Source organism: Littorina saxatilis, linkage group LG17 (genome assembly GCF_037325665.1).
Source record: "Littorina saxatilis isolate snail1 linkage group LG17, US_GU_Lsax_2.0, whole genome shotgun sequence".
In the NCBI taxonomy this organism is placed as follows: domain Eukaryota; kingdom Metazoa; phylum Mollusca; class Gastropoda; order Littorinimorpha; family Littorinidae; genus Littorina; species Littorina saxatilis.
In genome coordinates, this window is record NC_090261.1 from 60,486,780 (window position 1) to 60,506,760 (window position 19,981).

The window sequence follows — 19,981 nt, forward strand, 5'->3', positions numbered from 1 at the left end:
TTAGAGACAAACAGAAATTAACAGTTGTACTCTGGAATCCCTTTTTTACAGCCTAAATAAATAAAAATTAGAATTACAAAAATCTGTGAAATCCAGGTTTTTAAAAAGGAGGGAGACTTAGAAAGGAGGTAACATTCACAGAGGTTATGAACAAAATATCTGGGTGGGGGGGGGGGGGGGAGGGGGGGCACGGGGGGATAAAGTCCTTAAAAGGAGCAGAGTAATAAATCTGTAGGTCTTAAAAGTGAAGTTACACTGGACATACAAACCATTATGCAATTGTTTCTCTGCTGTCACAGGTTCAAAGTTAAAAGAAGTGCAGCACTCTCGACCTTCACGATTTACAGCATGCATTCTACTAATTAGTGTCTGTCAATTTAGTTGTCCTGCCTTATCAGTTTCAAATAAAGAATAATTAAAATACAAACCCTTCTGACTCCATCGAAGTAGCTGATCAGCTTTTCCCTTGCTTTTGCTCTGGAAAAAGAAACACAACAAAAACAATCAGGACTACAGTTGTACACATTGTTCAAAGTCATGGAAAATTAATTGTGGTAAGTGGTAGAAAGTTGTTAATTAGTCTGAGCCAATTTCCTAGATGTTTTCACCACCGCTTAACTCATTGTCTCCCAGGTACGGATATATCCGTACCAACTGATATGGCTCTATCTGTCCAGGTACGAATATATCCGCTCAGACTGTTGGCTTCAGTCGCTTCCTGTAACGTCCATCTATAACGCCTGCATTCTAGCGTGTTGATACACTGTTGCTACACAGTTACTAGAATTCTGAGTGACCTGCTGCAGCAAAACTTGTCTCGGCTAAAAAAAAAAGCTTGGTCAACATAGGTGGGGTAAAAAGTGTAAAGTCAAGCTCTCATTAATTGATATCATACTCATTGTGTATCCTATCCCGCCATTTTTGATTAGTCCCTCTTAAGGGTGAGGGCCAGATGTAAAAAAGCAGATCACTGCTTACTCTATTACCCTCGTTAAATAAAGAATTGTCATTGTCCTATAAAGAAGTGCTTGTGTGCAGCCAATCACTTGTCAGACTATTCTGGCTCAAGCTGGCAGGTGGGGCCATGCTTGTTAACTGTAAAACCTCATGAGATCACGGATCACGTTGACACACAATGACGCGTTTGAAATCTCGCTGACACGGTTTTCAGCGCAATGTGTATGCCATGGCATATGGAACAAAAATGTGCCTCTTGTTCCTGCAATGATATTCGTGGTATACTAATGGCTTTGTGACAAATTGATCACACAGCTATTGTAGCACTCTTTGTGCAGTGAGTGAGCACTTGTTAGTAATAACGCTTATTTAAACAAGGACCCAAACAACATAAACGAAATGTGCTTACACTGCATCTTCACTCTGAAGGTACTTCTCCTGGACAGCCTCTCGAAATTCACCAAAGGCAAATCTACAAAGAAACACACAGAAAAGCATTTTCTTCACGTTCTCGTCTGTTTTGTTTTATCAATTCTATGAATTCCTATGGTTTGAGTCAAATTCAACCTTGGAGAAACTGGATTTGAAATCTTAAACAACCCACTCAAAATGAATAAAAATTCCTTAAAAATCTAAATAAAAAAACCAAGAAGGTAAGTTGTTGAAACGTTTGTCATTGACAAAACCATACATTACAGTCACAGATATTTCAACCCAGCGGTCTTTTAAGGGCACAGACAAACAAACATTAATCAAACCAAAAAAAGACTTAGCTTTTTTGGGAACGTTGGCAGTCTTATTGTTTTTGGATTTTGTCTTAAAATTCTAAATATTTTAGATTTAGATAACGTAAGCACAAATTCAAAGCACTGACCCGAGGCTTCCCAGGTTGGATATGAGGAAGAAATCCATGGCAAAGTTGAAAGGTGACCAAACATTGGACGGAATGTGGAAAATGTTGATGATCTCACTCTCGGACAACCCTTGGTGAGCCACATAGATGGCCTTCAAGATCTGCAAAGACAAAACAAAACTAAAAACATACAAATCCAAAAACAAAGAGACTGCCAACGTTCCAAAATTCAGAATCAAAAAACAAGAAAGGTAGGTTGTTGGAACGTTTGTTATTGACAAAACAATACATTCGCAAATGTATCGACCCAACGGTCTTTTAAGTGCACAGACAAACAATAACGAAAACTTATCTGGCTGACTTTTTCTTCCGCCTGCCACTTTTTTTTCTTTCTTTTTTTTTAAAGAAAAAATCAGCCAGATAAGTTTTCGTTATTGTTTTTCTGTGCACTTAAACGACCGTTGGGTCAATATATTTGTGAATGTATTGTTTTGTCAATAACAAATGTTCCAACAACCTACCTTTCTTGTTTTTTGATTCTAAAAACATACAGAAAGTGTTTGCATGAACCCTCACATAATCACACACCAGCACACAATCATATGCGCACACACACCAACACACGATGATGATAAATGTTGTTTTATGCCCTTACAATAAAATCATTGAGGGTATAATTATGCTCCAGGGTTTTACTTCAGATGATGAACTGCAAAACAAAAGCCACTATCAACACTAACACATAGATACAGTCACTGTTAGGAAACGCTACCGTTGCTGAGCTTTGGTTCAGTTTTGTGTGTTGCATGTAGTTGACTTATTTGTACTTTGTGGGAAAGTACCGATATTATATTTTGTAAACACAATATTTATGCTTGGACGAGAATGCAGGTGAACTTTCTAGTCCTGTCAAAACAAGTTGTTTACCATGCTGTTTTAGTCGTGAGTTCGTGGCGTTCGTTCGGATTAAGTGCGTCGGCGCTTTTGATGTACGTCATAGAGAATGTCGCTAGTTTAGTCCATGCACGGCTCGTATAATGTAGTTGTATCATGTTCGGTCTGGAATATTCTCGAGATTGAGTATTTACTATATATGCCAGCGCGATTTGTATGTAAAAAAGCTTCTTTTTGAGTTCTGCTACGATGTGCAGTTGTATGTATGGAATGCTAAATAAATCCTCGAACTCAATTTGACGAGTTGTTTTCTGCTGCTGCGAAGACGGGCGACGTAGAATAAAAGAACACAACTATACGGCATTTGAGAACTTGTGGCAATCTCAAGTGTCGTGTAACAGACACACACAGACAAACAGCCACACACAGACACACACACACACACACTCACACAAACACACATATTGTGTCCCCTCCATTGAAACTGTTGTTATTTCTCTAAGATAGGATAGATCAAAAGCTTGCATTTTGCCACGGAATTCTGTTTAAACAACAAAAACAAATCCTTCGCGTGTGACTTCAGAGTCTTATTATGTTTTCATGCAATCCTGCACAATATATGTGTAACCGAGTGCCGAAACACCACCATCACCTTTGGAGGCGAAGTCCAAACAAACAGGATTGAGAATTTTAGAGCTTATTTCTAAGCCCTATAAAAAAAACTGTTATGCATTCGCAAAGGAATCCATGAACATACAGAGAGACAAAAGCCGCCAGACCCCATCACAAACAGAACTCTACAATCCACAGGTGTTGCCTTGCGAGCTATAAATAGCTTGCAACTTCTAAGGCGAACAACTCTGCAGAGTCTGCTGTGAAGGGCGACGGTAGTCTCCCTGTCACACATGTATAAGTCATATAAGCATATCATTTATCATAAAGAAAGCAATTTTATTTTCATGGATAGAAATAGCTCTTCAACAAACTCTTACATCTCCTACAAGATTCCCTGGGTATTCAGATACGTTGTAGTCAGCTTCCAGACGCTTCAGGCAGTTGTGCAGTAGTTCCTTGATGCTGTGAAGGAGAAAGAGAAAACCATTGTCTATCCTTAGTGGATGATGACATTATTCGGTTATTTCACACAAAAACATAAATGCCGCAGAAAAACGGTTTTGCGTGTATGTGTATACATGTGTATGTGGGCATGGGATTATACACATGTATGCACCTAACTGAGAAAAAAATGCTGCAGACTGGATGATGACAAACTTCGGTTCATCCACGGAAAACCCGTTCTTCCACAGCATTTCTGTTATTCCGCAATAAAAACGGAATACTGTCATTATATGCTAAGGATACTCATCAGTGGAGGTTATAATGCACTGCATTAAGAGGCATGCCTCAATTTTCAAAAGAAACTCAAAAGTAGACTTAATGATCAGTAGAAAATCCTGATACAGGTGATCGACCAATGTCATTCAAATGTGGTAAGTATATGTACATTAGTATCTGCTGATAAATGACGCCCTTAGGACCAATCAAAAGCGTCCCTTCATTGCAAAGTGGCCTGTCATGACAGGTATTTAAGTCAAGAAAATAGACAAAGGGACTAGTACTACAAAAGATGTCTTCTACTGGCAAGTGTTCTCTCTTCGGAGGGGCCTCATATCACAGGTGGCCTCATATCACAGGTGGCCTCATATCACAGGTGGCCTCATATCACAGGTGCCATTGCAAAGCTCAACACAATCTCACAGTCTGCACAATTTGAATTCTCTGGTTTTAACAAAAATTGCGATACTACCACAAAAAAGTTTGCCTCTAAAACTAGTCCGGCCATTTGAAACAACCTTCTAATTACTCAAGTGAGTGAATAATAAACTTACCTGGACACTTCTATCAAGGAATCAATTTTCTTATCAAGCTCACGGAATTTTCCAAAGATAGCCAGCTCCTGTAAAAAGTCAAGTTTTGTTAAATCAATATAAGCATAATCAGACATACTTCAGAGAATAAGTTGAAGATTTCAGGTTAATCAAAGAGTGTACAGAAGTCTTTCAAGTTCTTTCATAGGCAAGCTTACAGTTCATGTGTTAACCCATGATCAGGGAGTTCTATAACTCTTTATATTCATACGTTTAACAAACATTTAAATTATTTCACTCAGACCCCTCTTTGTCCAAACTCTCATTTTGGCAGTAAAGTGCATGTATGTGTGTAATGCCCACACACACATGCACAAACACACACTGACACAAACACACACTGACACTCACACACACACACTCACACACACACACACACACACACACACACACACACACACACACACACACGCATGCGCACAAACACACACACACAAACACAAACACACACTGACACAAACACACACTGACACACATGCACGCGCACACACACACACACATATGCACACACACACACACACACACATACACACAAACACACATACACACAAACACACATACACACAAAGTGCTATACATGCATTCTCCAAATCTTCCATTAGAAAAAATGCGCCCGGTGGTACTAACAGCAAGAACAATTTTGAGAAAAAGCGGATTCTCTGTCTGCACGGCTTTGACGATTCGGTCAAGTTGTTCTGGTGACAATTCCTTTCCACTGCGTTTCAAGGTTTGCTGAAACGAGAAAAACAAAACACAGCTATAGTTTGAAAATATGCCTTTAGTAAATTGTAGTACTGCAAAAATTAATTTCATGTCCTGATACAACTTGATAAGCAAAATCCAACACAGAGCTGTTATGCATTTAGTAATAAGCCCTTCCCAAAACAGACTCGCTGCTATTCATCTCTACTTCATATGAAAAGGGGAACCTGGATTTAGTAGGTTATGACAGACAAAATAAATCTGGGTTGTGCCACACAATTAAACCAAGATCCACTGGTTACCTTGGGGGGTGGGGGGTGAATCTTACACAAAACTTGAAAAAGTTATAGGAGCGCGACAGAAGGCTGTACGTGACTTAACACTATCGAGAAATTTAAGTTCTCAGGGATTCATCTAGGGCTGCGCCCTGCGCCAATGGAGCATTCTATCTTGAAATGACCCATAGAACCTTGAGCAAGTGCGCCGTATGACCCATCACTTAAGTGTTGCAATGCGCCAGCCTTCCTCCCTTTTCTGACTAGCTCACTTCATATCACTGCCTCTAGTACTTCCTAGCCAAGATAAAATGTTAATTAGTTTATTTTCCTCCTTTCAAATAAAATAATTCGTGACGGTCGTCGCTAACTGGAAGAAGAAAGGGAAGACGGCGACTGTGTGGTTGTGAAGAGAAACTGTCGTCTGCTTGTACAAGGGGAAGTAACTGTAATCGCCGGCACAGAACGGAAACGATGTTTGATTGGCTCATGAAATTGGTTTTCCCGGAAACGTAACATTTGGTTGTTGATCCCAACAATAATAGTGTCAGTGAAAATGCCACCGAAAAAGAAACTGAAGCTGATCAGCGGTCAAGGGAAGTTAGTGTTTGTGTGTGTGTGAGTGCGTGCACGTGCATGTGTACAGCAATTTATTTGGCTACATTTGTTTGCGGTGGCTTGACCCATTATCATTCAAATTGACCCATACATTTTCAAGAGAATGGGTCAATTGACCCATATGCCTGTCATTCTAGATGAATCCCTGAGTTTTACGCCCTCACGGCAAAGCCATTAGGAGCATGTCCCCGGGTGTTACCCCAACTTTAGATGTAACCAGCCACCTGCACTTATGGCAGAATGACCGAGGTCTTTTACGTGCCATTGGGGTGACACCGGGTTGGGACATGGATACTGTCTCTGAGTCTGCACACAAGTTGACTCGTGTCCCTCTTGATTGGTACTGGTGACCCGAGGATCACAAGTACGGTGCTCTACCACCTGAGCTACCCTGGACCCTCTACCACCTGAGCTACCCTAGCCCCTCTTAACACTTGGCTGTGCACACGTGTCAGATGTAGGGAGCTTTTTGTGATAGGGTCTGGCTGCTGTTGTATTCTGGTATGCTCTTGTGAACCTTTTGTGTCCACATATAGCACATTTGTAACCCTTTGCTTACTGATTTAATCCAAACCCAACCCTCCAGGGCCACTAATAGAGTCATGGCTCGCCCTGCCTGGCCTGGTTTATTTTCAAGCCTCAGACAGCGTGGAGAGATGGCTATTAATTTAGCCTAGACCATGCAATTCCTGCTTAACTTGCTTTGCCTCTAAAAATGATTTGAGTGTCATGTACACTTGGTTATACTTACTATACACAATTCACGCTGAGTCTCATGGTCCAGTGGCTGCATCCTCAGCACCTGATAACCAAGTTCTTTCTGCAGCTTGTCCACAGCGTCTTGGTCTGTGTCCATGGTGGACACTACACACATCACACCCTCCGGCAGCTTCTCTGGTAACCAGTGCAAAGCCTTGAACATGCACATATTATGTTATTTGTATTTTTGACCAAAATATGACATTTTACACAGATCGAGACAGTCACCTAACGGGCGCAGTGGCGTGGTGGTACGTCGTCGGCCTCCTAATCGGAAGGTCGTGAGTTCGAATCCCGGTCGTTGTCGCCTGGTGGGTTAAAAGTGGAGATTTTTCCGATCTCCCAGGTCAACTTATGTGCAGACCTGCTAGTGACTTAACCCCCTTCGTGTGTACATGCCAGCACAAGACCAAGTGCGCACGGAAAAGAGGGGGGAGGGGGGGGGTGTTCCAATGAATATCTGACAATGATACAATGATGCAGTCGTTCCCTGTGTCATGATAGAGGTGTTGTGATTGCCTCCCTTACATTGACAGCTATACAGTTTGGGGAGCTACCAAAGTCAAAGATTAATGCTGAATTTTTTTCCGGTACATGACAACATTTGTCATTCACAGGAAATAACACATTTTTGTTATGGGCTATATGATCGTATAATCTAAATGCTCCTTCAGTATCCTCACTCTTCAACATTTTTTCTACTGTGGGAGAGTTTTAAAAAAAAAAATTTAAAAAAAGTTGAACCTTGCGTATTCATTGATATTAGTGTAGCTGCAGGCTAAGGCCTAAAAAAAAAATAGGTGTGGTTATGGTAACCCGACCTACCCTATTTTTAGGGGCCGACGCTATAACTTTTTATTACATTTGTTAAAAAATAAATAAATAAATAAAAATTAAAAAAAAACGAGTGCAGAAAACGCAAAAGCAAAAGCGCTCGAGTCGCACACTTATTTCCCTGTCAAGTAGGTTGAATTTGTACACATTAGAAAAAAAAAGTTTAAAAAAAAAAGTGATTGCCTACCTTCCTACCCTATTTTTTTTGGCCATGTTACCTTAACCACACCTATTTTTTTATTTTTTTTTGCCTCAGCAGTGTCCAGTAACCAACAGAGATGCCCTTTCTTTCCCCTTTTTTTTTTAACTGATCCTGTTGGCCGTGATACAGTTACCAGAATGCTGTGGGCTTTACATATTGGTTCTATATACCGGCTGATGGGTTAAGAGTGGAGATTTTTCCGATCTCCCAGGTTAACTTATGTGCAGACCTGCTAAGTGACTTAACCCCCTTCGTGTGTACACGCAAGCACCAAGTGCGCACAAAAAAGATCCTGTAATCCATGTCGGAGTTCGGTGAGTTATGGAAACACGAAAATACCCAGCATGCCAATACCAACGAAAGCGGAGTGAAGCTGACTATGCTCTCAGAGTATAGTGTGGGGAACCCAAACGGGCAAATAAGCTCACACGTCACCAGAATTTCTGGAACACTGAAGAAGAAGAAGGTTCTATATAGCACACACCTCCCCTCCTCCTTCACCAACATTACAGGCTGACATCACATCTCAATAAAAACCCGAGAAAAAAAAATCACCATACTTAACTGGGTGACAGGCACTACAGTTAAAATTGTGACATGTACAACAAACTCACTACACTGATCTTGGCAGCCACCAGACGGTTGATGGCATCAAACACAAGCACAACTCGGCGACCCTCCTGAACAAGCTTCTCCAGTTTCTTCACCATCTGATGCTGCAGTTCTTTCCCCTTGGGGCGAGGTGCTGCCTTCGGTTTCTTCAAGTCACCTTCGTCGTTTGATTTGTCTTTGTCTTGAGTGCTGTCCTCTTGTTTGCCTCTGGGAGTGTCTTTTTCCTTTTCAATTGTCTTGGTTTCATTGTCACTCTGAATACCATCTCCTTGGTTGTTTCCTTCTTGTTCTGTGTCTTCTGTCTTGCCGTCGCTTAGAAGGTGATCCAGCTCACTGTACACATAGCCCAGCAGCTCTTCTGTACCTGAAAGCCAGCAGTGAGAAACATGAATGCGTAATGATTTTTTTATAAATGTGTTTATAAAAAAGAGTAAAAAAATGTGGTAAGGATCAAAATAAATGAATCATAAACATATGAACTCCCGCCCCCCCCCCCCAAAAAAATTTTTTTTTTTTAAATAAAAACTAAAAACAGGATGAAGCTAAAGCAGAAAAGAAAGCTTTATTTAAAAACATTTAAATATGGAAAATCTCATCAATAAAAATATAGGTTTCCCATTCAACTTTTAAAGTCTGCCTTCATGGCAAGAATCTTATCATTAGTATAATCAGAACGGTTTCTTCAGCATTAGCAACCGTCTGAACTCCATCCAAATTGCAATGAATTATTATACGAAATATCTTACAAATGAAAATATTTTCAAAGTAGAGCCCATATGGCCGTGGGCAAAACAGCAGATCTGGTGAAGAGGGTGGTAACGATAATGCACAAACCTCTTGTGCCGGCTGCACAGCCAATGTAGAAGGGAATAGCAACAACATCGGGTTGTTTTGCCACACAGTCATTAAGCCAGTTGCTTAGCAACGCAGATTTCCCACAACCAGCCGGCCCCAAAACCAGCACGTGAGGACAGGAGTTGGAATCATCACTGTTCAGTGTTGCTGCATATGCACAGAAAGACGCTCTATAAGCACACAGGGCCTTTAGTACAGTGGTATCTGGAAGGAAAGGATACCCTTGGGACAAGCCAAAAGTGTCCCTGCATTGAAGGTGGCCTCTTATGACAGGTAAATGTTAGTAGAGTTTTTTTTTATTTTTTTATTTTTTATTTATTGACAACCCATATTTTTTGCCCGATTTGTGTAATATTTTATTTTATTTATTTATTTATTTATTAATGTTAGTAGAGATAATAATAGTCAAAGGGACAACAGGTGTCCTTTCAAGGGAGGCGTCCATTCATGAGGGGCCTTACCTCACAGGTACCACTGTACTGAAAAGGAGCTTTGATTTAGTTGTACAATATATGCGCAACATCAATAACATTCTACTTTGCAAACATCATTGTGACAGCACCAAACAATGGCTTCTACCTTAAGTTAACCTGCCACAGAGGTTTGCTGGAAATGTGGAATGGAATATGTGCTGCTAAAAACAATCTTTGCTGCTCACTGCGCAAACCATCTCATTCCCTGCAACTTTTGTGTCAGCATCTAGGACCCAAATGGCCCATTCTGGTGTTCCTTCTACTACCAAAAACGTTCAAATAAGCACACCTACACTCTCTCCTAAATTTCAAAACATCATTTAATGCAAACAACCCTCGCTGAAAACTCCCTGTGAATCATAACAAATCCTAGCCAGTTTCACACATGTTTCAACAGCACACTTACTCAAGGCAAAAGCATTGTCCAGAACATCATAGTCTTTCTGGTTAGGGATGAAAAGGGAGGTGCGGCTGACAGCAAAGGCTTTGTGTGGAGCCTGGTCTTTCTCCCTTTGCCCCAACTTTGTGCTCAGCTGAGTCAGCACATTTTCTTCCAGGTACTTGACCACAGCTTCGTACATCAGTTTGGCTCCCTAGGTTAAACAAGAGGCGAAGCCTTCAAGGCTCACGTAAGAAATCGACAAACAGTAACACAAACTCAATCACTCCGTCACACATACACACACACACACACACACACACACACACACACACACACACACACAAATTAAGCATAGGTGAAACTGTGCAGGAAAGCGAGACACTAGATCTGCCAACTAGTCTCGGCCCACTCACAATAACAATGACCGAGACTTTCAGTAATTCCTTCGCGTGACGTCTAACCCTCTTACGTCATAATATGACGTCTTCAAATGTTAAAGTTTCTATCACACACTTCAAACACTTTTGACCGAGACGTAATCTTCTTATGCGAGCTTTATCCATAGACTCGGAAATGTTAAAGTTTCTATCACACACGCACGCACGCAGGCATGCACGCACAGACAGACAAAAGTTAGCATCGCATAGGCTACACTTACGTGAGCCAAAAACACAATAAATTAGCGGGTGTATGTTTAGCTAGGTGTCGTCAGTCAAGCTGCACAAAATATTCTCACCGTTTTGGAAACAAGTAGTTTTAGATACAGTGGCACCTCCCTATTGATTAAGACCTAAAATTTTATTTTTAAGAAAAAGAGGTCCTAAAAAGGCGTTAGTCTTAAAATGGTGGTAAATTTACAATGTTAAGAATAGCAAATCTGCGAAAAAAAATATCTTAAAAGTGGGTAAATCTTGGATTGATTATACAGTTACCTCAAGGGGATGTAGGTAATCCATGTGAACTGCTAGGGCCTGGAAAACACAGAAAAATACATATAAAATGCAAACCGAATGGTACTTAAAACAACCGCTGAAGACAGAGCACATATTCAAGTACAGTGACACCTGTCAAAGAAAACCACCCCAGGGCCAGCAAAATGTAGTAGATAGGAGTGGAATAAAAACAGGTAGATAGACAAACAAAGACAAAGAAACCGACAGAATCTTGTTTTTTTCAAAAAATAATTTACACCGCTAAAAAGAGGAACAGAAAGATATTCATTATTCCATGTCTGCGTATTTGAGCATGTGTGACAGTGTGTGTGACAGTGTGCGTGGGTGGGGGTGTATGGTTGTGTCTGTGTCAGTGCGTTTCTGTGTGAGACAATGTAAGAAGGTGAGTGTCAATAATACAGTGGAACCCCCATGTTAAGACACAACAAAATCTAAGAAAATAGGGTCTTAAAAGGGGGGGGGGAGGGGGTTCCAATGTGATGTAAAGAAATACCTACATGGTTTGCAGTATCCTGCACCCTCTGCTTGAGTTGACACAGTTTTTCCACTGCAGTGGGACCCTCAGATATGTAGTTAACTGCTTTTTCTTTTAAACGGTCTTTCATCAGATCATCAAATTTCTAAAACAAAGAAATGTAAATACAATCCTTCTTTAAAAATATCATATTTGTGTCTGTGACCCAGGGATTTTTTTTTCTTCACTAATTTTCACTTTCGTATTAAAACAAGTAATCAGAATCACAGGTATAGTACAAGACTAATTAAGTTAGAGAACAGCCCATGGCAAAAACACAACAACAAAACAAACAAACAAACAAAACAAAACAAAACAAAACAAAATCATATTTCTGAAAAAAACAACAAGAAAGGTTAGTTGTTGGAACGTTGTTATTGACAAAAATATTGCGGCGGGAAAGCCATAATTGTAAAAAGTTTAATGATTATGGGATTAAATATTGAAGGTTCAGGACAGTCATGGCATACAGAGTCAATCTGTCAAGCTATCGCTGGCCTCAGCTTTCAAAAGAAGCGTAAGAGTAATTGGTATCGAAACCAAAAGTAGACGACGCAAGGGAGGTAATCGAACTTTCGGTTTCTGTTTCGGTCGGCCATTTTGGACGGTACCGATGCGGTCTACCAGTAAAGATTCATAAACATTGGGAAAATGTGTTAGTTAATATAATAAACGGTAGAAGTGTGGAGGAAAGTGTTTGAAATATGTTTTCAGGCCATTGAAAGGTAGTTGTCAATTTAGTCAGGCAACGCGAAAGTCATAGCGACTCGTTGTTGTGGCAATAACGTTAACCGCTAGTCGTTCAGTGATCTTACTTGGATAAACAGAATTCATAAAAGAGAGGAGAGACAAGGTTTCTTTGATGAAGATAGTGATGTAGGTTGCTTAAATATTGCGAACAGTTATTAAAAGAGCGCTTGTTGTGATCAGCAAGTGTAAAGATAAAGGAAAAAGGACGGACTACATTATCCGCGTAATGTTTTGAAAGTAGTGCGGTTAATGTTCTTAGTGCGGTTAATGTTCAGCCAATCTGCCTCTGGTTCTGTGTGTTTGTTTACGTTGCCATGCAGATTGGTATAAAAGACAGTGTAAAATGAAGTTCCTACACGCATTAGGACAGGCTTTAGAACAGAATAGAATGGGTTAGAATAAGGACATAGACTGAGGGCGCTAGGTTAGGGATTAGAATAGGGAGAGAGTAAAGGCAAGGTAGACTAGATCAAGATTTAGAATAGGGACAAGAAGAAGAGACTTCGCATTCTTTCAACGGGATAGCATAGGGAAAAACGCAGAGTAAAAGAACTTAGAGAATCTTACCATTTCGTCATAAAGTCAGAACAGTGTAGGAGTAATCCAGTTTCAAAGGATAACCGCGCTTGCTACAGGCTTTTACCTCAAACACCAGTAAAGGTTCAAAAGATACATAGGCGAGAATTCGTAGATAATCAGAAATAAACAACCGGACTGTTAGAACGTCAGGTGACGTTTGATTGAACGGTCCTAAAATAGCTAGCTAGGCGGGGAAATTAAACCTAGGTGACCTGCGCAAACTCAGATAAGCTCCTTTTGGTGTCCCGTCTGTTTTGCGTATGGTACTATTAAATTGATTTAGGTTTAGGGACAAAACACTTTGGTGAAGAATAGGGGGATTCGTCCGTCCGGTTCTCCTCAAAGTTAATATAGCAAATTCTGAGGTTTTAGACCATCCTTAAATTGATCCCAATAGGGAAGAATAGGGGGATTCGTCCGTCCGGTTCTCATCGAAGTTAATATAGCAAATTCTGAGGTTTTAGACCATCCTTAAATTGATCCCAATAGGGAAGAATAGGGGGATTCGTCCGTCCGGTTCTCATCGAAGTTAATATAAAATACCGCCCTCCCCCCAATGCAAAGAACAAGTTCACATTCCCCATGTTTCTCACAGAAGCTGAAGAAATGCTTGAACATCACAACACTCACACCTCAAACATCGTCCTCATCGGCGACTTCAACATACAATTCGACCAGCCACAGAACACCGACACAAGACAGACGATGGACCTTCTTGACTGTCACGACCTCAAACAGCATGTAGACGCTCCCACACGCAAAACACACATCATTGACTGGATTGTCACCCATGAGTCCACTGACCTGGTGTACGACATCCTGCTGAATGACTACCTCAGATCCGATCACTCTGCAGTTTTGTTCTCTCTTAAAATGGCCAAACCATCCAAACAGAAAAAGCGCGTAGTCCGCCGTAACCTCAAAGAAGTTAACACTGACACATTTCGCGCAGAAGCAGCCCGCCGACTGCTTGATCCTCCGGTATCCTCAGACCCTGTACGTCATTACGACTCCACTCTCAGCACACTTCTTGATGAACATGCGCCCGCAAAAACCAAACTCATCGTAGATAGGCCTTCTGCACCCTGGATCACAGCTGAAGTTAAGTATGCAAAACAGTTGCGTCGCCGAGCAGAGAGGAAGTCGCGAACCTCAAAGCTGGTAGTTGACAGACAGATTTACAACAAGCAAAAGGAACATGTTCAGACACTCATCGCAGACGACAAAACATCGCACTACAGCACCAAAATCTGTGAAACAACCTCTGCCAAAACACTCTTCTCCACAATGAATGACCTTCTTGGCTGCTCTTCTGCTTCTCCCTTGCCCAACAACATCGACCCCTCCAAACTGTCGCAAGCTTTCTCTGATTACTTCCATAACAAGATCCAAACCATCCGTGACAAACTAGACAAAATCCCACACCAAAACTCTGAAACTCCTCCTGCATTTACAGGCACTCCCTTCACACACTTTCAGCCTCTCACTCTCACTGACCTGGAGAAAGTCCTCAAAGAAATGACCTTGAAAACCTGTGACCTTGACCCTCTTCCCACACAACTCTACTCTGACTGTCTTCCTGAACTCCTCCCTTCTATTCTCAAAATCATCAACACTTCTCTGCAAACAGGCACTGTCCCCAACTCCTTTAAGACTGCTATTGTCAAACCTCTACTGAAGAAACCATCGCTTGACCCAAACACCCTCAGCAACTACCGCCCTGTCTCAAATCTTTCCTTCATCTCCAAACTCCTTGAAAGAGTCGTCCTGAAACAACTCAACTCTCACCTTCTTTGCAACAATCTTCTCTCTCCGCTTCAATCTGCCTATCGTCCTCACCACTCCACCGAAACTGCCCTTCTCAAAATCACTAATGATCTCCTCCTTGCCACTGACCAAGCTGAAATCTCTGCCGTCGCTCTACTTGATCTATCAGCGGCCTTTGACACAGTCGACCACAACATCCTCCTTCAACGCCTTCAGCACACCTTTGGTATCCATAGCACAGCTCTTTCTTGGTTCTCTTCTTATCTTACCGACCGCTACCAGACTGTTTCGATTGACAAACTGAACTCTGACCCCATCAGGCTTGAAGCTATCCTAATAGGCACTACATCCAAACTCTCCAAAGCCACCTCCGACTCTCTTCAACTCTCTGACTCTTCTGTCCCTCTGTCTTCTGCTGTCAAAAACCTCGGAGTCACTCTAGACAACACCCTTTCCATGAAACAACACATCTCTTCTGTCTCTCGCACCTGCTACTTCCAACTCCGCCGCATCGCCACTATCCGCAAGTACCTCACCACAGATGCTACCGCCAAACTGGTCACTTCCACCATTCTCTCACGTCTTGACTATTGTAACTCTCTCTTGGCGGGTCTTCCCTCTTCTTCTATCTCTCGTCTCCAACGCATTCAAAATAGCTCTGCCCGTCTTGTCTTACGAAAGAAAAAGAGAGATCACATCACCCCCCTCCTAAATCAGCTCCACTGGTTGCCCGTTCCTGCCCGTATCACCTACAAAATCAACACTCTCACCTACAAATGCCTCCATGGTCTCGCCCCTGCCTATCTCTCCGACTCTCTCTCTCTCTATGTCCCTTCACGAGCATTCAGATCATCTGCTGACTCCCTCAAGCTCAACATCCCCCACACCAAACTCAAAACAGCAGGTCAACGCTCATTTTCTTTCCAAGCACCTAGCCAATGGAACACACTACCTCTCCCCCTCCGTCAACAACAGTCCCTCGAATCATTCAAATCTGCACTCAAGACATTCCTTTTTTCCAAATAATCCATGCATTCTACACTGCCCACCCCATCCCACCCTGAATAACTGTACATATTTTAATGGTTGATGGTGTGTGTGTGCTAGTGACTTTAAGTCTCCGTGTGTGTGAATGAGTGTATGTGCGCCTTGAGTCGCCTGTTGGTGAGATATGTGCGCGTTATAAATATTCGTATTATTATTATTATTATTCGTATTATTATCATAGCAAATTCTGAGGTTTTAGACCATCCTTAAATTGATCCCAATAGGGAAGAATACGGGGATTCGTCCGTCCGGTTCTCATCACAGTTAATATAGCAAATTCTGAGGTTTTAGACCATCCTTAGAAACGGAGACTACAACCCACAGGAAGACCCCATCAACAAACTAGACCGGAGAAGCCAAACCACCATTTTCCGTCTAAGGACAGGGCACTGTGGACTGAAGAAACACCTCAAGAGACTGGGCCTTGCGGATGACGCACACTGTGAATGTGGCTCGGAAGAGCAAACTCCGGAGCACATTCTCCAGAACTGCCCCCATCTAGAGACAATACGCCAGAAGTTCTGGCAAGAAGAGACCAGTGTTGGAGCCAAACTCTGGGGTCCTGCCGACGAACTGCGCAAGACTGCGGACTTCCTGGCAGCCACTGGTCTGAGGATCTAGCACGGCCACCAACATCGAACGCAGAAGAAGAAGAAGAAGAAGAAGACCATCCTTAAATTGATCCCAATAGGGAAGAATAGGGGGATTCGTCCGTCCGGTTTTCATCGAAGTTAATATACAGGCATGGGAATTGAAAATTGTATAAAAGGCGGAAAATTTATAACTGAAGACGCGAAGCGTCAAGTCGACGGCGCGAAGCGCCTAGCCTTACTAGGGGGGTCCGGGGGCATGCCCCCCCGGAAAAAAATTTTCTCCAAAGAACCCAGATGGTGCAATCTGGTGTCATCTGAGCTCCAAGTTTGCCATTAAATTCTGTTTTTAGAATCAGAGTTTTTAGTACAAAAATGTACCAATTTTTGCTTTTTTGAAGAAAAAAATATATACATGTATTTAGAATCAGAGTTTTTAGTACAAAAATGTACCAATTTTTGCTTTTTTGAAGAAAAAAATATATACATGTATTATATGGTTTAAATTTGTAAAAAAATTGATCTGTTGAGACAAACAGGAAAATGTAACTTGTAACACAATCTGTGCAATCTGGTTTACTTTCAAACATAAAAGTTCAATAACTGAGGCGGGCGGTAGCAGTGCGTGAACAAAGTACGGACAGTTTTCGCGGGCTTTTGCGCAAAGGCCAAAGTAACCGGTGCTTTTTTTGTGTGCCTCCCCCCTTTATTTTTTCGGCGGACACTTTTGCATTTTCGGCGGAACAAAAAAAAATTTCGGCGGAAACCCGCCATTCGGCAGACAATTCCCATGCCTGATTATATAGCAAATTCTGAGGTTTTAGACCATCCTTAAATTGATCCCAATAGGGAAGAACCGTTTCTTCCATCTAGAGATCCCATAAAGTAAATAGGTTTGAGAGAATTTCATAGTTACTAAGTTAGTCAGTCAGGTGACAAAAGATCCTGTAGCTAGCTCGATATGCGGAGTCTCGCCTTATGATAGGATTAGCTGGGGAAGGGAGATTAGGTGGCTTCATTGTTTTCTTATGATAACTTGCGCATTTTTGATGTTTGCCGTATAAAGGCGACCCGGGATTTTGTACCGACTTTGTATGTGAATTACACATTAACATGCTTCCATTTGAAACTTCGAGGTCTTCATCGGGGATTGACGCCCGACCAAAGGTAATTGAAGCCCGACGGAGCAAAGCGACGGAGGGTTTCAATTAGACTTTGGGAGGGCGTCAATCCACGATGAAGACCTCGAAGTTTCAAATGGAAGCATGTTAATGTTATTGTAATTCAATCTGACGACGATCTCTTTCCTGCTTTCATGCGATGGTAAACAGACAGAATTGGTTCTGTTCTGTTCACACACTACTTTCAGTCCACCTACCTGCAAGGGTCAAGTCCCAAGAAATATGTCTCTGTATTCCTATCGTATCACTCTGCTCCTGTTTTGTTTTCTTTCACACACATTTTCCCTTCTTTTTTGACGAGTTTCTGGACAGCAAACTCTAAAACAAATTCTTTTCATCACAAAAGCGATCTTTGGAATTGACTGACGTAGTCCGGAAGAATTCATGCATCAACTTACGTCATCACTTCGCATACCTTATGGTCTCGGTATTTCGTTGGCCTTCATATTTCCTACTTGTGAAATGACCCTCAAAGCTAACCGAGACTAGTTGAGGCTGTATCAATGCGCCTCGCCAGCAGGTTGTTAATGGATTTTTTACCGAGTGGTTATCGACAATTAATGACCGGTAATTTTTAATGAGTTGGGGCATTCTGACCAATCACAGGATCTGTTTCATTAAAACGCAAACTTGATTGAATTACAATTTATAATATTGCGTAAATTGCGCTTGTTGTATTGTTCCATTTGTACACTTTTCTAAATAATAAATAAGTCTAATAAACTATTTTATTGAAAAGTGATCCCATGAAATTGGCTCTATTATTCGTCTGAATGGTTTTCATTGTCACGTAGGTCGTCATTTCTTCTCGCAATCATAGCCTTTTTAGGAAGATAAGCTAACCCAGTAATTTTAGGTGAGAGAGGATAAATTATGCGAAAGACAGATTAGAGGTGCAGGCACTAGGAGAACGAACACAACGCGAGGTAAAAACTAGACATAAAAGTGAGTAAATAACAATTGCACGCACAAGAAAATAGATCTGCAGAGCTAAACAAAAGACGTTGGTTGTTTCTTATCTACAACTCTCACGGTTTTCCGCCGGGTTATATACCATCTTCATAATAGGAAAACTGCTACAATATATTACAATCACAAATATATTGACCCAACAGTCTTTCAAGTGAACAGACTTAACTTGGATTTTTTTTTTCTGAAAGAACTTACTTTATCCCTGAAGCAAATCACGGATGGGAGGTTACCAGGGTTGTTGAGGTGGCCATGAAGAAGTTCCAGTTCAGTTACACTGACGTCACGCACATTGTCCAGCCAGGGGTACTTGTGATGAGCATTGTCAAAATTCTCCTGCAGGCTTTGATCATCTACCCCGTGCCAGCCATATCGCTTTAAAAGACAAATTTAAGAAAAGAAAATATCACTCAATCAATGATTAAAATTCAGCAAAATAAATCATGTTGCAAAGGGGTGTGGGAATGTAAAACGGATGGTAAATGATTAAATATATATATGTTTGTTTGTTTGTGTGTGTGTGCATGTGTATGTGAGAGAGTGAGAGAAAGAGAGAGGCATTGTGCGTGCGTGCATATGTGTGTGGGAGAGAGAGAGAGACAGAGAGAGAGAGAGAGAGAGAGAGAGAGAGAGAGAGAGAGAGAGAGAGAGAGAGAGACTCAGAGAGAGAGAGAGAGAGAGAGAGAGAGAGAGAGAGAGAGAGAGAGAGAGAGAGATTTTGTGTGTTTGTGTGCGTGTGAGTTTTAACAGTATATATCACCTGCCCAAAGAAGCACACCATCATGTCAGACCGGTCTATCTCTCTCAAGCAGATGTTGATAGTCTGTGCCTCTTGGGCCGATTCCTTGCTGATTCCCCATCGCATGTCAACCGGAACGAACTGTAACCCCACTTCCGCGCACTTGTGTTGAATTTCAGGGAAATATTTGCGTGTTAACTCCTCTCGTTCTTCTTCCATCCCCTTGAATGGAGAAGAGAAGAAAACTCGAAAAGTCTGCGGGTCTTTGAGCTGCCTGGCCATTGCGGCATTTGGTGGAAGAAGAAGCTTTAATTTACTGTCATCTTTGAAAGTACGTGTTTACGCACCCGTCGTGACAACAAGTCAAGGGAAACTACTCTTCTTCCCTTTGTAGTAGTTTAAGGTTTGTCGCGATTTTGGGACATGCGAGTGGATTGTTCAAGCTAAAAAGCTCCAGTATGTATTTCAGGCAGCACAAAATAAAAGACAAAAGCACATTTTTATGGTCAGCATTTGATTCTCCAGTGGTCGAAGCATAGCTGGGGGGT

The 19,981-nt window shown here is 41.6% G+C and overlaps 1 protein-coding gene across 1 annotated transcript in view; it reads right to left on the reverse strand.

Annotated features, from left to right (window-relative positions):
• LOC138953339 (TPR repeat-containing protein DDB_G0287407-like) overlaps window positions 1–19,963 on the reverse strand; it is a 53,251-nt gene extending 33,288 nt beyond the window's left edge. The window contains exons 1-14 of the mRNA XM_070325139.1: window positions 19,455–19,963; window positions 18,893–19,069; window positions 11,795–11,917; window positions 11,277–11,315; window positions 10,369–10,555; window positions 9,469–9,636; window positions 8,637–8,998; window positions 6,979–7,140; window positions 5,260–5,364; window positions 4,594–4,661; window positions 3,697–3,781; window positions 1,832–1,971; window positions 1,367–1,429; window positions 429–477 (exon numbers count right to left, since the gene is read on the reverse strand). Of these exons, the coding sequence (XP_070181240.1) occupies window positions 429–477; window positions 1,367–1,429; window positions 1,832–1,971; window positions 3,697–3,781; window positions 4,594–4,661; window positions 5,260–5,364; window positions 6,979–7,140; window positions 8,637–8,998; window positions 9,469–9,636; window positions 10,369–10,555; window positions 11,277–11,315; window positions 11,795–11,917; window positions 18,893–19,069; window positions 19,455–19,715 (1,989 nt within the window). The 5' untranslated portion in view covers window positions 19,716–19,963. The remainder of the gene's footprint in view (window positions 1–428; window positions 478–1,366; window positions 1,430–1,831; window positions 1,972–3,696; window positions 3,782–4,593; window positions 4,662–5,259; window positions 5,365–6,978; window positions 7,141–8,636; window positions 8,999–9,468; window positions 9,637–10,368; window positions 10,556–11,276; window positions 11,316–11,794; window positions 11,918–18,892; window positions 19,070–19,454) is intronic.
• Between the last annotated feature and the right edge of the window lie 18 nt (window positions 19,964–19,981).